Source organism: Choloepus didactylus, chromosome 11 (assembly GCF_015220235.1).
Source record: "Choloepus didactylus isolate mChoDid1 chromosome 11, mChoDid1.pri, whole genome shotgun sequence".
Taxonomy (NCBI): Eukaryota; Metazoa; Chordata; class Mammalia; order Pilosa; family Megalonychidae; genus Choloepus; species Choloepus didactylus.
In genome coordinates, this window is record NC_051317.1 from 64,518,542 (window position 1) to 64,536,286 (window position 17,745).

The 17,745-nt window shown below is 38.2% G+C and overlaps 1 protein-coding gene across 8 annotated transcripts in view; it reads right to left on the reverse strand.

Annotated features, from left to right (window-relative positions):
* Window positions 1-17,745, reverse strand: part of CPLANE1 (ciliogenesis and planar polarity effector 1) — a 254,183-nt gene that overhangs the window by 26,135 nt on the left and 210,303 nt on the right. For all 8 annotated transcript variants that reach the window (XM_037799359.1, XM_037799363.1, XM_037799361.1 and 5 more), the window contains one exon: window positions 16,864-16,991. In XM_037799359.1, coding sequence (XP_037655287.1) covers window positions 16,864-16,991 — 128 coding nt within the window. The remainder of the gene's footprint in view (window positions 1-16,863; window positions 16,992-17,745) is intronic.

Genomic DNA, 17,745 nt, shown 5'->3' on the forward strand with positions numbered 1-17,745 from the left:
TTTTCCTTTAAGTTACCCTTACTAATACTCTTCAGTACTGTGCCATTCTCCAAACCCCTCTTCTCCTTACTTTTTTTTCTCAGGCAGTAGAACTCCCTTTAGTATGTCTTGCAGGGAAGCTCTTTTGTTAACAAATTCTCTCAGAATTTGTTTATCTCTGAAAATTTTAAACTCTCCCTCAATTTTGAAGGAGAGCTTTGCTGGATGAAGAATTCTTGTCTGGCAAGTTATCTCTTTCAGAATCTTAAACATATCATATCACTGCCTTCTTGCCTCAATGGTTACACTGAGTAGTCAGTGCTTGGTCTTTGTTGTTTCCCTTCTATGTGGCAAATTGCTTCTCTCTTGCTGCCTTCAGAACTTTCTCCTCTTCAGCATTTGGCAGTCTGATCAGTATATGCTTGGAGTGGGTTTATTTCAATTTATTCTATTTGGAGTTAGTTTGGCATCTTTGCATATTTATGTTGTTCAGAAGGGTTGGGACATTTTCCCCCAACTATGTCTTGAAACACTATTAGCCCTTTTCTCCTTCTGTGATACTAATGATTCTTATATTTGTGTGCTTCATGTTGTTCATCGTTTCCCTTAGATCCATTTCAAATTTCATTTTTTTCATCATTTGTTCTTTTTCGTATTCACATTCAATTGCTCTGACCTCTAGTTCACTTATCCTTTATTCTGCCTCTTCAAATCTGCTGTTGTGTGTCTCCAGTATATTTTTAATTTGATCAACAGTATCTTTTATTTCCATAAGAGCTGTTTTTTTAATCTACTCTTTCAATTCTTTTTTATGCTCTTCTACGGTCTTCTTTATGTCCTTTATGTCTTTAGCCATCTCATTGAAGTTGTCCTGGAGATTTGTACTTCTGTAATTACTTGCTCCAAATTTTGCGCCTCTTTCAGCTTTTTAATTTGTTCATTTGGCTTGTCCGTATCTTCTTGTTTCTTCAGGTGCTTTATGATTTTCTGTTGGCATTTGGGGCATTTGCATATCTTGGTAAGATTTATTTTCGGAAATGTAGGATTATTTGAGAATTTATATATAATTTGGCAGACCTACAGCTTGCTAGAGTGCGTTTTTCCTGCTCTTCAGGCAGTTGATACTCTTGAGCTGCCTTGTACTCTCAAGTCAGCCTTCCCCAAACTTCTCCTGTCCACTGGACAGGGTCCAAACCATGTGCAGATCCAATCAGTAAACCAGTTCTCCATGTGCACTGGGGTCTGCCTGCCCTTGGGATGTGATATGGGCCCTGTGCAGTTTGCAGGGAATCCGCTCAAGGGCACTCTGCAGCTCAAATGTGCCCCACTCCCTGCTTGCTGTACGCTCATGAGCCTCTGGAGTGTCGGAGGGGCTCCTTATGCTTCTGGTGGAGCCCTCTTCTATCCACGCTTCTTACCCATACACCCCCTGGACTTCCATGGCAAGGAAGTAAATGCCATGTCCTCTGCCTCACGGGTTCCATCATGGGAGCTCCCAGCTGTGTAGCTGTGGAGGACTATCTCCACAGTTAATTGTTAAGGGTGCATGGGATTGGAGAGTTGCTGCTCACTACCTTGCTTGGCAGCCATCTTGCCACTGCTAGCCTGGGAGGCAGTTTGGCCACCCCATCCCTCAAGGTGCAGTATCTCTGCCTTTCCATCCATGTCCCCACCAGGTACTACAGGAGTCCCTCTATGGCCACTCACACTCCGAAACTGTGGTTCCAGGCATCCTCAAGCCCCCTCTAGTTTCCTTCACAGAGAAGCCTGCTCTGCCCCACCCACTTCACCATCTTCCTGGAAGTCCTAAACTTTCCCTCAGTTTTGAAGGATAGTTTTGCTGAATAAAGAATTCTTGACTGGCAGTTTTTCCCTTTCAGTAACTTAAATACACCACTGCCTTCTTCCCTCTATGGTTTCTGATGATAAATCAGCACTTAATCTTATTGCTTTTCCCTTGTATGTGACAAATTGCTTTTCTTCTGCTGCTTTCAGGATTCTCTCTTTATCTTTGGCATTCGACCTGATTAGTATGTCTCTGAGTAGGTCTATTTGGATTTATTCTGTTTGAAGCATGCTGCACTTCTTGGACCTGCATATTTGTCTTTCATAATAGTTGGGAAATTTGGGGCCATTAGTCCTCAAATATTCTTTCTGCTCCCTTTCCCTTCTCTTGTTCTTCTGGCACATGTATATTTGTGCACTTCAAACTGTCATGCAATTCCCTGAGACCCTGTTCAATTTTTTCCATTCTTTTCTCTATCCGTTCTTCTGTTTGTGATATTTTGAATGTCCTATATTCCAGTGCACTGAGTCTTTCTTCTGTCTGTTCAAATCTGCTGTTGTATTCCTCTAGAGTATTAAAACATTTTTTGTGCCTTCATTCCCATATGTTCTACTATGCTTCTTTTCATACTTTCAAATTCTTCTTTATGCTTCCCCAGTGTCTTCTTAATATCCTTTTATCTCTTTAGCCATATTTTCCATCATTTCCTTGAATTGATTTAGGAGACTTGTTCGAACATCTTTGATTAGCTTCTGCAAATTGTTTGTTGTTAAAAATTAGTTGTTGCAAATCAGTTGTTGCAAATCTTCTCCAACTTTTTAATTTGTTCCTTTCACTGGGCCTTATTATCTTACTGTTTCTTAGTATGGCTTGTAATTTTTTTGCTAATGTGTAGGCATCTGTTATCTTGATGAGTTTACTCTGAAGGTTAGTTTCTCTCTAGGGTTTTCTTGTGGATTGCCTTGTGTTCAGTCTCTTCTTTGACACTTGGTTCATCAATATTTCCCAGTCAAAACAGAAACAGGGACCCATGAAGGGGGCAGAGCCCAGTTCCAAAGGGCCCTGGGGAAGGGATCAAAAAGGACACCTGTGTGGTTTGGAGAATGCCTGTCTATTATGTCCTCCAGAAAAGCCAAGTTCTTTAATACAATCTTGTGGGAGCATACTTAACTCTTTGTTAGGGTGTGACCTTGTGAGTGAATGTTTCCATGGAGATTCGACCCCACCCATTAAGGATGGGTCTGGATTAGTTCTCAGCAAGCTCAAGAGCCAACACAGACCCTGATGCTTGGAGATGCCTAGATATGCAGACAGAAGGATGTTTGGAGATGCTAAGCTAAGAAATGAAACTCAGAGTTTGCCCAGAGAAGCTAAGAGAGGACCCCCAGATGCTCAGAGGGAAAAGCCTTGAGAGAAAGAAGCAAGGACACATGGGAGCTGAGAGAGAGGAGCAAAGACAGAAGGCCAGAGGCATTTTAGAGAAAGCCATTTTGAAACAGAACCCTGGAGCAAAGGACCAGCAGATGCCAGCCATGTGCCTTCCCAGCTGACAGAGGTGTTCTGGACACCAACGGCCATTCTTCAGTGAAGGTATCCTCTTATTGATGCCTTAGAATCAACACTTTTATGGTCTAAAAACTGTAAATTTGTAAACTAATAAATCCTCTTTATAAAAACCAATCCATCTCTGGTGTCTTGCATAATGGCAGCTTTAGGAAACTGGAACAATGTAAAAAAGTCTTTCTGTCAATTCCTTGAGGCTGTACTTCTTTGGCTTGCTCATCAGATGGTGCTCTTTGACAAGCTGTTCCCCATATCCTTAGAAGGCAGTGTATTTTTAAATGTCCACCACTCTGCCCTTGTCAGTGGCGGGGCTGAAACAATGGTGTGGTAGCCCCTGTCTGGGGTGGACTAAAATAGTAGGACTCAGCAGTATAAATTCACAGAGCAAAAGGTATGATCTGCACTTGGCCACACATCCCCCCACCCCCTTCTTGGGTAGGAGAGCTTCCACATCCCTCTATGTCTGAAGCACTCAGTCTGTCAATGACTGGTCCCAAGGCTGCTAGCCTTGAGAGTAGGGGATGGGTTCCAGCAGACACTGAAGAGCAAGTTACTTGCAGTTTTTCACTGCAGTTTCTCAGCCTCTTTGTCCTGCTCTTCCCTAGAAACTGCACTGTGCTCCCCTGGCCTCTGGAGACCCCACAGCAGTGGTTTCAAACAGTTTCAGCCTGTCTAATAGCTGTCCCTGGAGGAGGAGTGAGCCCTACAGCTCCCTACTCCACCATCTACCCCAGAAGTTCTAGAATTCATCTCTGATCTTGTCAAGTGAACATAAGAATTGAAAACCACCATCAAGTCTGTTGAAATTAAGGTTAACAGTCCCATATTTTGGCATAAATCTTCATCTACTGGGAATCTACATACCTTGAGAGGATTATCATTGGCTTCCTCTCACCTTGCTTTTCCCAGAGACAGCTTTGTAGTTTCCTTCTCTTAAGATCTGTGTACACTTCTCTAGGACTTATTCATGATATCTATTCTTGATATAAACATGCAATACAGGGATCCAAGACGGCAGATTAGGAGAGACAGAGCAAAATTCTCCTCCATGGAAAACACTAGATAAAAGTCAGAAAGTGCTCCAGAATAGCAGTTCCAGGGTTCCACTGGCTGGGCAGGGACTTCTATACCCACAGTGAGTGTGTACCTGGAGAAACTGAGAGACTGTGTTCAGAGATATGTGAGTGTTCATTCGGTCTGGAAAGCTGCCAGGAAAATGCAACCAGAGTCACCGTTGAGCGCAATGGAGAGAAACCGAGAGACTGTGTTTGGAGACAGGTTAGTGTAAGATCCAGAAACCCTCTGGGGAAATGGCAGCCAGAGTCACAGTCCAGTGTGGTGGGGAAAAACTGAGAGACTGTGTTCAAAGGCGGGTTAGTGGAAGACCCGAAAAGCGGCTGGGGAACTGGCAGCTGGATCTGCAGTCAAATGTGGTGGGGAGAAACTTCCATGTCTCGGGTACCTGCCTCAGTATGTGGTGTGAGTGATAAATAACCCTGTGCACACTGGTAGCTAAAGATAAGAACCCCCAAGCCAGGAATGGGCTGCTGCAGCAGGCAGACGATGGCAGAAGTGGGTAGTTTCTATGCCTTGAGCAGCAATCTTTGCAGCTGGCTGGGAAACACCCCTTCACATTGCTGTGGCCAAGGGCTTCCTTGAGGGAATTCAGGATTCAGTGGGCTTGTGATGGCACACACGCCTCCTCCAAGGAAGCCTGCGTTGTGCACAGCCTGGAGGCAGGGTTGTCACAAGGAAGTGCCAGGAGCCCTACACCAGTCCCAGGGACTTGTAGGCCTATGGCAGGGAGGGACCGTGGGGAATCTGAGTTGAAGGGTTATACACATTCTGCAGCCCCAGGATATTCCACCAAAGCCCCAGGAATGGCTGGGACTACTGGGTCTTAAAGTGGCCTCCATGCCAACCTGCATAGGGCATTCTACCCTCTCACAGGGCTGACAGTCCACACTGCACATGGAAAATTGGTGCACTGATTGGACACCCACATGGTCTAGCTCCCACTCAGTGCATAGACAAAGTTGGGGAGAACTGGCTTGAGGGTAAGAGGTAGCTTGGGAGCACCGTCTGCTGGTAGGTCAGGAAAAGTACACTCCATCAAGCTGTAGCTCTGTCAAGTTATAGATAATTGTTTAAATAACTCTGCATATCCTAAAAGAACCCTATCAAGATAAGCAAATCCAAGAGGCCAAAAATAACAGAAAATTATAAAGCACATGAAGAAACCAGAAGATCTGAAAACCCAAATGCCCAAATTAAAAAACCAGAGGAGCCACAGAACTTGGAGCAACTAATGAAAGAAGTAACCACAAATACCAATACCATGGCTCAGGATATAAAGTACATCAAGAAGACCCTAGAAGAGCAAAAAGAAGAATTTGCAAGAGTAAATAAAAAAATAGCAGCTCTTAGAATAAAAGATACTGTTGATCAAATTAAAATGATCCTTGAGAGACATAACACCAGATTTGAAGAAGTAGGTGAAAGAAACTCGAAGACAGTGTGCTGGAAAGTGAAAGCACAAAAGAACAAATGATGAAAAAAATCAAAAAATTTGAAACGGATCCCAGGGAAATGATGCACAACATGAAACACAGAAATATAAGAATCACTGGTGTTCCAGAAAGGGAAGAGAAGGGTAAAGGACTAGGAAGAGTATTCAAAGACATAGTCGGGGAAAACTTCCCAATCTTTCTAAATGACACAAATACACAAATCATAGATGCCCAACAAACTTCAAATAGAATAAATCCAAATAAACCCACTCTTCATTCTGAATTCTATGTTTGAAATTTCTAAGAGCCTCCCATCCAAGCACTAACGAGGTCCGACCTGGGAATGCTCAGGTGTGACTACGGTTCATTAATTTTCTTTTGGTATTGTAGGAGTATATTGGAAGGAATGAAGTTATTTCAGGATATTTGTTTTTCGCATTGCTTTGCTTTGTTTGGAAATTGTTTTTATTTGATAAATAAAGCAATTTTCAAATAAAAAAATTTCTGAGTAATTTATGATTTTTTTTTAAATTTAGTATTATGTCCAAGAACTTTCTATTCTTTATTAATAACTTAACCTTTTTCAAAGGTAACTGAAGACTTCAGAGTCTTTTTTATTGATGTTTTGGCTCCAACAGCTTTTTTCAGTAAGGTAAAGTTAAAATTTCTCAAACACAGGCAAACTTCTTTACTCTTCAGTATGCGTGCATGACTTTTCACATATCATACTGTAAGTTCTTTGAGAGTAGAAATGTTCTTCTGATAAACTCTGAATCCACTCACCAAGCCCTGCTGAGTGTAGGGGCCCAATAATTGATGGTTGATTTGAACTAAGAAAGCACAACAGAAGTGCAGATGAAGGAAGGGAAAACTCTACTTTGACTCTTGGTATCCTCTCATGATAGCACAACTGTGGTCCTTTTTTGAAAGATAAATGCGCCTTGCCAACATCTCTGGCAACCCAAGAGGCTGGGGACACGAGCCTATTAGCAGTAAATGCCTAGACAAAGTGCCAAGTTAAATTTTATCAAGAAAGTGATTAACTAAGGTTTCTTACAGTCAAAGGTTAATAGCAACCATTAGTGTTGTCTATTTTATGAAAAATATTTTACTTAAAATCCTCAAAAACCCTATGGGGTAGGTTTAACTGGCATTCATTAAGTGTATTTAACATATCTGAGGGCAAGGAGTAAGTAACAGAACTGGGATTTTAACACAGGTCTGCCTGATTCCAAAGCTGGAACTTTTAAAAAAAATGCCTATGATGCCTCTCAGGTGCTTATCATATAGTCTTTATATTGCTTTTTGTAAAACTAAGCACAAAATAAGCAAAGTGAGGACTTAAAGTATAACAGTTTAAAGGCAAGGCTCAAACAAATAGCCAGAAGCTACACACTGCTTTACTAAAGACAGATAGCAACATACTGTCAGGCTCACAAATATCTTCAGATGAACTCTTCTTTCATAGATGTACTGTGGTGAATTTTAAAATCTTGATGGATCCTCACCTCCACATCTGTGCCATGACTGAACTTGCCCATGTGGGCTCAGGTTATCTGTATCATTGGCTAGGGAGGGGCCTGAGATCAGTCATGCCTGGGTTTCTCTCCCATTCTTTCCAAACTCTAGGAGACCAAAAGCTTCTGAATGTAGCCAGGTGATATGGCTGGGTTCTGGATGTGGTAGAGGTCACAGTAACTTCTCTAGGCAGAGAAGCTAATGTTCACAAACCCCTCAAATTGACTCTCTTTTATTTCTTTGCCTTAATGGTCTGGGGCAATTAAGTAACAGCTTGGCTGGGCAAACAGTAAAGCATATAGTGCTATTCTCTGACACAGTCTAAATACTACAATTACAGCCATTCATATCCTTGAACAGTAATTGGTTTACAAATAGCTACCTTTAAGCTAAAAGAGCTAAACAGACATTTTTTTCATTTATCCAACTATTTAATTATTTCATTTATTCAATTGAAGGGTAATATAAATATGAGGAAGAGATAGTTGCTACTATCAAAGAATTTAGTCTAGAATTTAGTCTAGAATGGGGTATAATAAGTTTACATGTAACTACAACATAAGGACTGTTGTGGTATAGGCTTCTAAAGGGGCATAGAAACATGTGATTGAGGGTTCAGAAGACAGAAATAAAACTAACTTTTCTAACTACCATTTATCTCTAATCTTCATAACAACCATGCAAGTTAAATATCATCCTTGATTTAAAAATGAGAAAATGAGAATTAAAACATTTTATCAGGTTGGAAGAAATAAAGAATTAAGATTATGGATATCTTCAAAGACACAGAGGTGAGGCATTTGGGGTTTAAGAAAGAATTTCAACTAAGGAATGGGAGCACAAGAACATGGCATGTGGTTGAAAATACCAGTCATACAAGACAGATAATATGGAGAAAGGAAGCTAAGGAGGCAGAAGAGGAACAATGGAAGACCTCTGGAAGGGTAGTTAGGGTCTTCACTTAGCTCAACGGGTATGGGAGTCTCTGAGAGCTTTTGAGCCCAGAAGTAGCAGTGGCATCTCATCAGGCAAAAGTTCAGCAAAGGCAGATGAGATGGAATGAGGGATGGATAGATACAGGGGAAGAAATTACATATTTTCATGTAACCCAAGACTTTTTCATCTGACGTAAAGAAACCATGATTTATTCCAGTGGACCAAAATGGCAGAGTGAGATGCTCCAGAGTTCTGTTCCCCAACAGAATTTTGAATAACTAGCAAAAACTGGCAGAGCCATGTTTCTCAGAGCTCAGTGTTAAAGGGTTGTAGTAACTGGGTGAGTGTTGGATTAAAAAAAGATAACTTAAAAATGGTAAAAAAAAAAAAAAATAATCATGGTACCCTTGCTTTCCTCTCTCTCACCCACTCCTGACTAGATTGAAAGGAAAAGACATTAGACAGTAGATAAAAGTGGCATAAAGAAATAAAGATCTCTGGTAAAGGTAATGCAATGGGTAAATATAAATGCTAGTAGTACTGTATTTTGGTTTGTAACTCCACTTTTTACTTCTTACAGAATCTAAAATGCTAGTGCATAAAAAGTAAAGATAAGTCTACGGTTTTGAACACACAATGTAAGTTATGTAATTTATGACAAGAACAACATAAAGGTGGGAGGAGAGAGAGGTATAGGAACACAGTTGGTGTAAGCTAATGAAGTTAAGTTGGTATCAAATCAATTGAGATTGTTCAATGTCATAGATTTAGGATGTTAAATTTAAGTCCATGGTACCCACAAAGAAAATACCTGCAAATATACACAAAATGAAAAGAGAAGGGATTCAAAATGATTCACTACAAAAGATCAACTAAATACAAAAGGCAGAAATGGAAGAATTAAGGGACAAAAAATGTTTAAGACTTGCAAAATCCAAAAAACAAAATGGCAGAAGTCTTGCATTATCAGTAGGTACTTTAAATGTAAAGGGATTAAATTCTCCAGTGAAAAGGCAGAAACAGAGAATGAATAAAAATGCATGATGCAACTACATGATATTTACAAAAAACTCACCTTAAATTCAAAGACACAAGTAGGTGGAAAGTGAGAGAAAGGGAACAAACTATTCCAGGCAAATAGAAAGCAAAAGAGAGTTGGGGTGGCTATACTAATACCAGAAAAAATTAAAATTAATTTAAAAACTCTTACAAGGGACAAAGAAGGATATACTACACACTGACGTAAAAGGGTCAATTCAAGAAGATATAAAAATTCTAAATATATATTCACCTAACAGCAGAGCCCCAAACTATATGAAGCAAATATCAAAAGACTTTAAGGTAGAAAAAGATGGTTCTATGTTAATAGTAGGAGACTTTAATACATTACTTTCAATAATGGATAGAAGATATTCATAGAAGATGAATAAGGAAATAGAAGACTTGACAAATACTATAAATTATCTAGTCCTAACAGACATATAAAAATCATTTTACCCAGAAGAGCAGAATACATATCATTCTCTAGAGCACATGGATCATTCTCCAGGATAGACCATATGTTAGGTCAAAAATCAAGTCTCAATTTAAAAAGACTGAAATCATACAATGTGTCTTCTCTGACAACAATGAAGCTAGAAATCAATAACAGGGAGAACTTAAAATTCACAAATATGTGGAAAATAAATAATACACTCAAACAACCAATGGGTCAAAGAAGAAATCACAAGTGAAATTAAGAAATATTCTGAGATGAATGAAAATGAAAACACAACATACCAAAACTTATGGGATGCAGCGGACAGTCCTGAGAGGTAAATTTATAGCTCTAAATGCTTACATTTAAAAAAAAGATCTCAAATCAGTACCCTAACCTCACACCTGGAGGAAACAGAAAAAGAGCAAACTAAACCCAATGTGAGCAGAAGGAAGGAAAAATACAGATTACAGTGGAGATAAATGAAAATAGAGGGAAAAAACACATAATAGAATCAATGAAACAAAAAGCTGATCAAATCCAAAAGATCAATAGAACTGAAAAACATTTGTCTAGGCTGACAAAGAAGAAAAGAGGACACAAATAACTAAAACCAGAAATGACAGGAGGGACATTACTATTGGCACCATAGAAATAAAAAGGATTGCATATAAGAGGATACTACGAACTGTATGTCAGCAAGTTAGATTACCTAGATGCAATGGACAAACACACAAATTACCTAAACCAACTCAGGAAGAAATAGAAGACCCCAGTAGGCTAATAACAAATAAAGAGATTGAATCAGTAATCAAAAACCTCTCAAAAAAGAAAAGTCCAGGACCAGATGGCTTTGCTGGTGAATTTTATCAAATAGTCGAAGAAGAATTAACACCAATCCCGCTCAAACTCTTCCAAAAAATTGAAGAAGACAGAACGTTTCTGTCTCATTCTTTAAGGCCAGCATCACCCTAATATGAAAGATATAAAGATAACAGAAGAAAATAAAATTAAACAATATCCCTTAAGAACACAGATGTGAAAATCCTCAACAAAACAAAAGCAAACTGAATACAATAGCACATTTAAACGATTATACACTATTATCTAGTGGGATTTATCCCAGTAATGAAAGGGTGTGGTTCAACCTAAGAAACTCAATTAATGTAATCGGTTTGGATATATTATGTCCCCCCAAAAGCCATATTCTTCAATGCAATCTTTTTTTTTTTTTAAATATTCATTTTATTGAGATATATTCACATACCACGCGGTCATACAAAACAAATCGTACATTCAATTGTTCACAGTACCATTACATAGTGGTACATTCATCACCTAAATCAATCCCTGACACCTTCATTAACACACACACAAAAATAACAATAATAATTAAAGTGAAAAAGAGCAATTAAAGTAAAAAAGAACACTGAGTGCCTTTGTCTGCTTGTTTGTTTGTTACCTTCCCCTATTTTTCTACTCATCCATCCATAAACTAGACAAAGGGGAGTGTGGTCCTTATGGCTTTCCCAATCCCATTGTCACCCCTCATAAGCTACATTTTTATACAATTGTCTTCAAGATTCATGGGTTCTGGGTTGTAGTTTGATAGTTTTAGGTATCTACCACCAGCTACCCCAATTCTTTAGAACCTAAAATGGGTTGTCTAAATTGTGCGTAAGAGTGCCCACCAGAGTGACCTCTCGGCTCCTTTTGGAATCCCTCTGCCACTGAAGCTTATTTCATTTCCTTTCACCTCCCCCTTTTGGTCAAGAAGATGTTCTCCATCCCACGATGCTGGGTCTACATTCCTCCCTAGGAGTCATATTCCATGTTGCCAGGGAGATTCACTCCCCTGGGTGTCTGACCCCACGTAGTGGGGAGGGCAGTGATTTTACCTTTCAAGTTGGCTTAGGTAGAGAGAGAGGGCCACATCTGAGCAACAAAGAGGCATTCGGGAGGAGGCTCTTAGGCACAATTATAGGGAGGCCTAGCCTCTCCTTTGCAGCAACAGTCTTCCCAAGGGTAAATCCTGTGGTAGAGGGCTCAGCCCATCAAACCACCAGTCCCCTATGTCTGTGGTCATGTTAGCAACCATTGAGGTGGGGTAGGCCAATACCCCTGCTCAATGCAATCTTATGGGGGCAGATTTATTTAGTCTGTTGATTAGGGTGTAAAAGTTTGATTAAATTATTCCCATGGAGATGTGGACCTCACCCATTAAGGATGGGTCTTAATTAAATCACTGGATTCCTATAAGAGAGCTCACAGACAGAAGGAGCTTAGAGCAGCTGAGAGAGACTCTTAGAGAGATGTTTGCTGAAACTTTGAAATGTTTGGAGAAGTTTGGAGATGCTAGCCAAGAGTTTGCTCCAGAGAAGCTAAGAGAGGACCCCGACACTTCAATGCACAAGAGCTGAAGAAGCTGAGACACAAGCCCAGAGACATTTTGGAGAATGCCATTTTTGAAATGCAATCTGGGAGCAAAGGACAAGCAGACACCAGCCTCGTGCCTTCCCAGCTGACAGAGGTTTTCCAGATGCCATCGGCCAGTCTTCAGTGAAGGTATCCGCTTGTTGATGCCTTAGTTTGAACACTTTTATGGCCTCAGAACTATAAATTTGTGACCTAAATGACGCTTTATAAAAGCCGATCCATTTCTGGTGTTTTGCGTAATGGCAATATTAGCAAACTGGAACACCACATTAATAGAATGAAAGAAAAAAATAACATGATACTTGTCCTCACACTTGACTGCCCTCCCTGTGCTTGTGTTCTGGCATCATCTGCTTATGTCCCTGGGATCCTTATTGTTGCTGCAGATTCTATCAGGTCTGTGCATCTGTTTTTCTCAGCACTCTATTCAGCCAGAAAAACGAAGAGATAGTTGACCAGAATCCTTGCAGCACAGAAAAAGGAGGGAAATCTCAACACGGGAAAAACTCTACTATGAAAATGAAAGAAAGCTTGAAAATCAAGTAAAGGTAGAAAATGAAGAACAGCCACAGGATGAAGGAAAGCTAGAAGTAGACTGTACACTGGAAGACAAGGAAAAGTTGGAAAATGAGGGAAAGACTAAAAACAGGGGAAAAACAGAAGATGAAGAAATGCTAAAGCCAGAGAAGGAGGGAAAGTCAAAGGGCAGAGGAAAGCTAAAAGCAGCAGGAACTCCAGAGACCCAACCAAGGGCTACAGGAAGCATCCAGTGCAGCATGAAGAAAAGCAAAAAGAAAAATCAACAAAGGGCTGGCCCAGTGCCTAAAGGAATATAAGGGGGCCTTACATGATGTGCATGTGAGCAAAGATGATAATAGAAAGTGATGAGATGACTAGTATAAAGGATGAGGTGAAAAAAACAAATAAACCCAGAAATTGGAGGAATAATATGGATGCAAAAAAGTTTACAGAAACCCTCCCTCAGAGGTGGCTGTAGGACCCCACGAGGGGACTTGAAGATTCCATATGTGTCCAGCCTTTGGGCTGTCTTATATTTTGATGGATTAGAACACTGCCAACACTGCTTTCTGATTCCTTGCATTTCCCTTGAAAGCATTTGCCAGGTACTGTGCCATTCTTCAGACATTCCTCCCATTACTAGCAACCTTTTGATCCAACTGCAGTGCTCTGTGTTCCAGGAGGGGATCTTCAGCCATTGCACAGAAAAAATTTTTATGAAGCATTGTTAAATTAAAAACAAAACAAAAATAGTACCATTTATTAAAAAAAAAAAGAAGTCCATCTGATCATCTCCATTGATGTGGAAAAGGCACTTGACAAAATTTAGTACCTGTTCTTGGTAAAAACACTCATAATAAAAATAGGAATAGATGGAAACTTTCTCAACATAACAACATGACAAAGGGCATATATAAAAAACTCAAAGCTAACATCATGTTCAATGACAAAAAACTGAAAGCTTTTCCCCCCAAAATCAGGAAGAAGACAAGGATGCACACTTTCACCACTGCTACTCAACACTGTACTGGAAGTTCTAGCCAGAGCAATTAGGCAAGGAAAATAAACAAAAAGTATTCCATATTGGAAAAAAAGAAGTAATACTATCCTTATTTATAGATGACATGGTCCTATACCGAGAAAATCCCGAAGATCAACACTCAAATATCAGTGGTATTTCTATACACTAGTAATAAATATTTCAACTATATCTTGATTGAGGTGTAACAGTGACTAAGAGAATCAAATATCTAGGAATAAATTTGACTAAGGATATATAGGACAAGTATTAGGAATATTGCTGAAAGAAATGAAAGAAGATCTAAATAAATGGAAAGATAGTCTATGTTCATGGATGGGAAGACTGAATACTGTCAAGAAGTCATTTCCACCCAAAGTGACTTACAGATTCAATGTGCTCCCAATCAAAATTTCAACAGATCTCTTTGCAGAAATGGAAAAGCCAATCATCAAATTTATATAGAGGATAAGGGGCCCCAAACAGCAAAATACATCAAATACTTGAAAAACATCAAAGCTGTAGGACTCATACTTCCTGATTTTAAAACTTATTACAAAGCTACAGTTATCAGAACAGTGTAACCTACTGTTACTAAGGATAGACATACAGACCAACGGAATTGAATAGAAAGTTCAGAAATAAACCATCAGATCTAAGGCCAATTAATTTTTGACAAGAGTGCCAAACCCACTCAAGGGAGTAAGAATGGTCTCTTCAACAAATGGTGCTTGGAAACCTAGATATTCACATGCAAAAGAATGGACTTCTACCTCATAGCATATATAAAAACTAATTCAAAATGGGTCAAAGACCTAAATATAAGAACTAAAACTATAAAAATTCCTAGAAAAAAACAGTAGAACATCTTCAATCCTTGTATTAGGTAATGGATTCTTAGATTCGATTTCAAAAGTACAAGCAACAAAAGAAAAAAAATAGATAAATGGGACCATCAAAATTTAAAACTTTTTGTACATCAAAGGACATTATCAAGAAAAGACAACTTACAGAATGGGAAAAAAATATTTGAAACCCTGTATCTGATATAGGATTAATATCCAGAATATATAAATAATACTCAGCAAAAAAGACAAATAACCCAATTAAAAAATAAAGGACTTCAATAGACATTTTTCCAAAAGAAGCTATACAAATGACCAATAAGCACATGAGAAGACACTCAATATCAATAGCCATTAAGAAATGCAAATCAAAACCACGAGATACCATTTTACAACCACTAGAATGGTTATTACTTTAAAAAAAAAAAGGAAAATAACAAGTGTTGGTGAGGAGGTGGAGAAATGGGAACCATTGTGCATTTTTGGGGGGGGGGGAACTTACAAAAACTATAATTTCAACTTCTGTGGGAAATAATTTGGTGGTTTCTCAGAAAGTTAAGTATAGCGTTACCAGATTACTTGGCAATCTCACTTCTAGGTATATACTTAAAAGAACTGAAAGCAGGGACATAAACAGATATTTGCACATTGATGTTCTTAGGAGCATTATTCAGAATTGCCAAAAGGTGGAAGCAACGCAGGTGTCCATCAACAGATGATGGATAAACAAAATGAGGTATATACGTACATACATTGCAATATTATTCAACCACAAAAAAAGAAATGAAGTACTGATACATGTGACAACTCTGATGAAACTTGAAGACATCATGTCTAGTTAAATGAGCCACATATAAAAGAATAGATATGTATGATCTCACTTATATGAAATAATTAGAATTCTGTCAAAAATTAGAATACAGGATACCAGGGACAGGGGTGGGGATGGAGAATGGGGAGTTAATGCTTAATTGGTACAGAGTTTCTGTCTGGAGTGATGGAAAAGTTTTAGTAAAGGCTGTGGTGATGGTAGCACAATATTGCAAATGCAATTAACAGCACTGAATTGTATATTTTTAAGTGGTTAAAAATGGGAAAATTTTGGTGTATATGTTACCATAATAAAAATTTAAAAAGAAGCATAGACTGTACAACACACAGAGTGAACCTTAATGGAAATCATGGACTACAGTTAATAATATAGTTATAATAATATTGGTTCATCAATTGTAACAAAGGTACCACACTTACGCAAAATGTAATTATAGGGAAAACTGTGTGGGGGGTGGTATATGGGAACTCTGTACTATTTGCATGATTATTTTATAAATCTGCAGCTGCTCTAATTTAAAAAAAAAGAAAACCATAATTCACTGTTTAGAAATTTTAGTTTAAAAAGAACAGTATTTTCTTATTGTAATTTGTCAACCAGAAGCAAAAGTTAACCAAAGTATTAAAGGCTATATCTAAAGGAAATGGAATTTATGGGAATTTCAGTTCTTTAAATTGAGGCAGCATATTGAAGTATAAGTCATAAGAGTGTGGGCTCTTGACCCAGACTGGCTTTCAATTCTGACTCTACCAATTCCTTGCTCTCTCATCTTGGGTAGGTTATTAAACTTCTGCCTAGGTTTCCTTATCTTAAAATGGGAGTATAACAGTACCTTTCTCACAGGGTTCCAATTAAAGCACTTAAACAGAATCTGGAACATAAGCTGGCTTTTAACATACATTTTTACTATATATATTTATACATAATACATGATAGCTATTACTATACATATTTTAATGTGCAATCATTTTATAAAAAAGTAAAATTTACTCCAGTAACCAAAACACAAAATGACAAAATTAAAGAAATGCTACCAGAAAATAACAGATATTATACTTTTTAAGGTGGAAAAGGATGTCAAAAGAGTAAAAATGTGATATTATTTCAGTTTGAGCATCTTAGCATTCCTTTTCTGTAATATATCCATCCTCTGATCTATCAGAATGTTTGTAAAAATGTGAACATCTTAAGACAGACATACAAAAGAATTCTATTACAAAAAGCCCATTTTAAAAAAGATTCCTAGATCATCTTATTTCAAAGCAGAACAAGATCCAAGAACAGCTTGGTCTTTATCAGTGCAAGGTCTTCATCAATGCCTTGCATTTTGTTGAAATGAGAATTGCTTTTTACTAGAAATATACAGAAATATAATGAAACTCAACTTTGTGGACAAGAAGGAATAGGTCTAAATCACACAATAGAAAAAAGCAGGAAATCTTACCACGTGGCCAAGGTGAATCTGAAGGTTGCCGAAAATGTTTTCCCTTTTGGGGTGCACAACTTGATTTGTAAATATATCTGACTTTTCCAGGTTGATTTATTGAAAAATTGTGTCCATGTGGATTCTCTCTAAAGTAGAAATTACATAATTATTATATTCCCAGATCTCTTATCAGTGATAAACTTTAATATCCAAAAGTACAAATTACAGCTAAGATTAATGCATTCACTTGACACTGCTTAGATTCTGTACCTTAGTGATATGTTTAGTGTAGAATAATCCTCAACTAATTGTTCTTTGTTTCTAGTACCATGAACTTCATTCTTTTTTTCAAAAAAAAAGTTCTTCTGGTTATCTCTTAACCCATTTTAATTTCTCCATGTCTTTGACAGTAGCTTTTATTTATGCATTTATACCCTGCTTTATTCTATAAAGGATTCAAGGAGAGTCTCTGGCATTTTGATTAAACCCCAAACTATGCACACAAGTGACTGATTATGTCTGGGTTTGTTGGTAGCATTTCCTCTAGGCTCATAGTTTATGTGATTATGTTTATAATCCTAATTATTTATTTTGTCAAAAGTGGTAATTTTTACCAACAGTGTAATTTTTATCAACAGGTAATTTTTATCAACAGCCAATTCATGTTCACCTTATGGATCACCAATGGATATAACTGCGTGTTTGTTTGCCATATATAAGAAACTTTATACTTGGGTACTCTTCTTAAACAGTCTATATTTAATTAACTCCTGCCTAACAGAATCATGTCCAAATCCACTGCATTTCATTACTGGATTTAAAATTAAAATATAGAACAGATCTATAATCTAAACAGCTTAACTAGGTGGGGTGGGAGGGATAACAAAGGGAAAAGCTGTG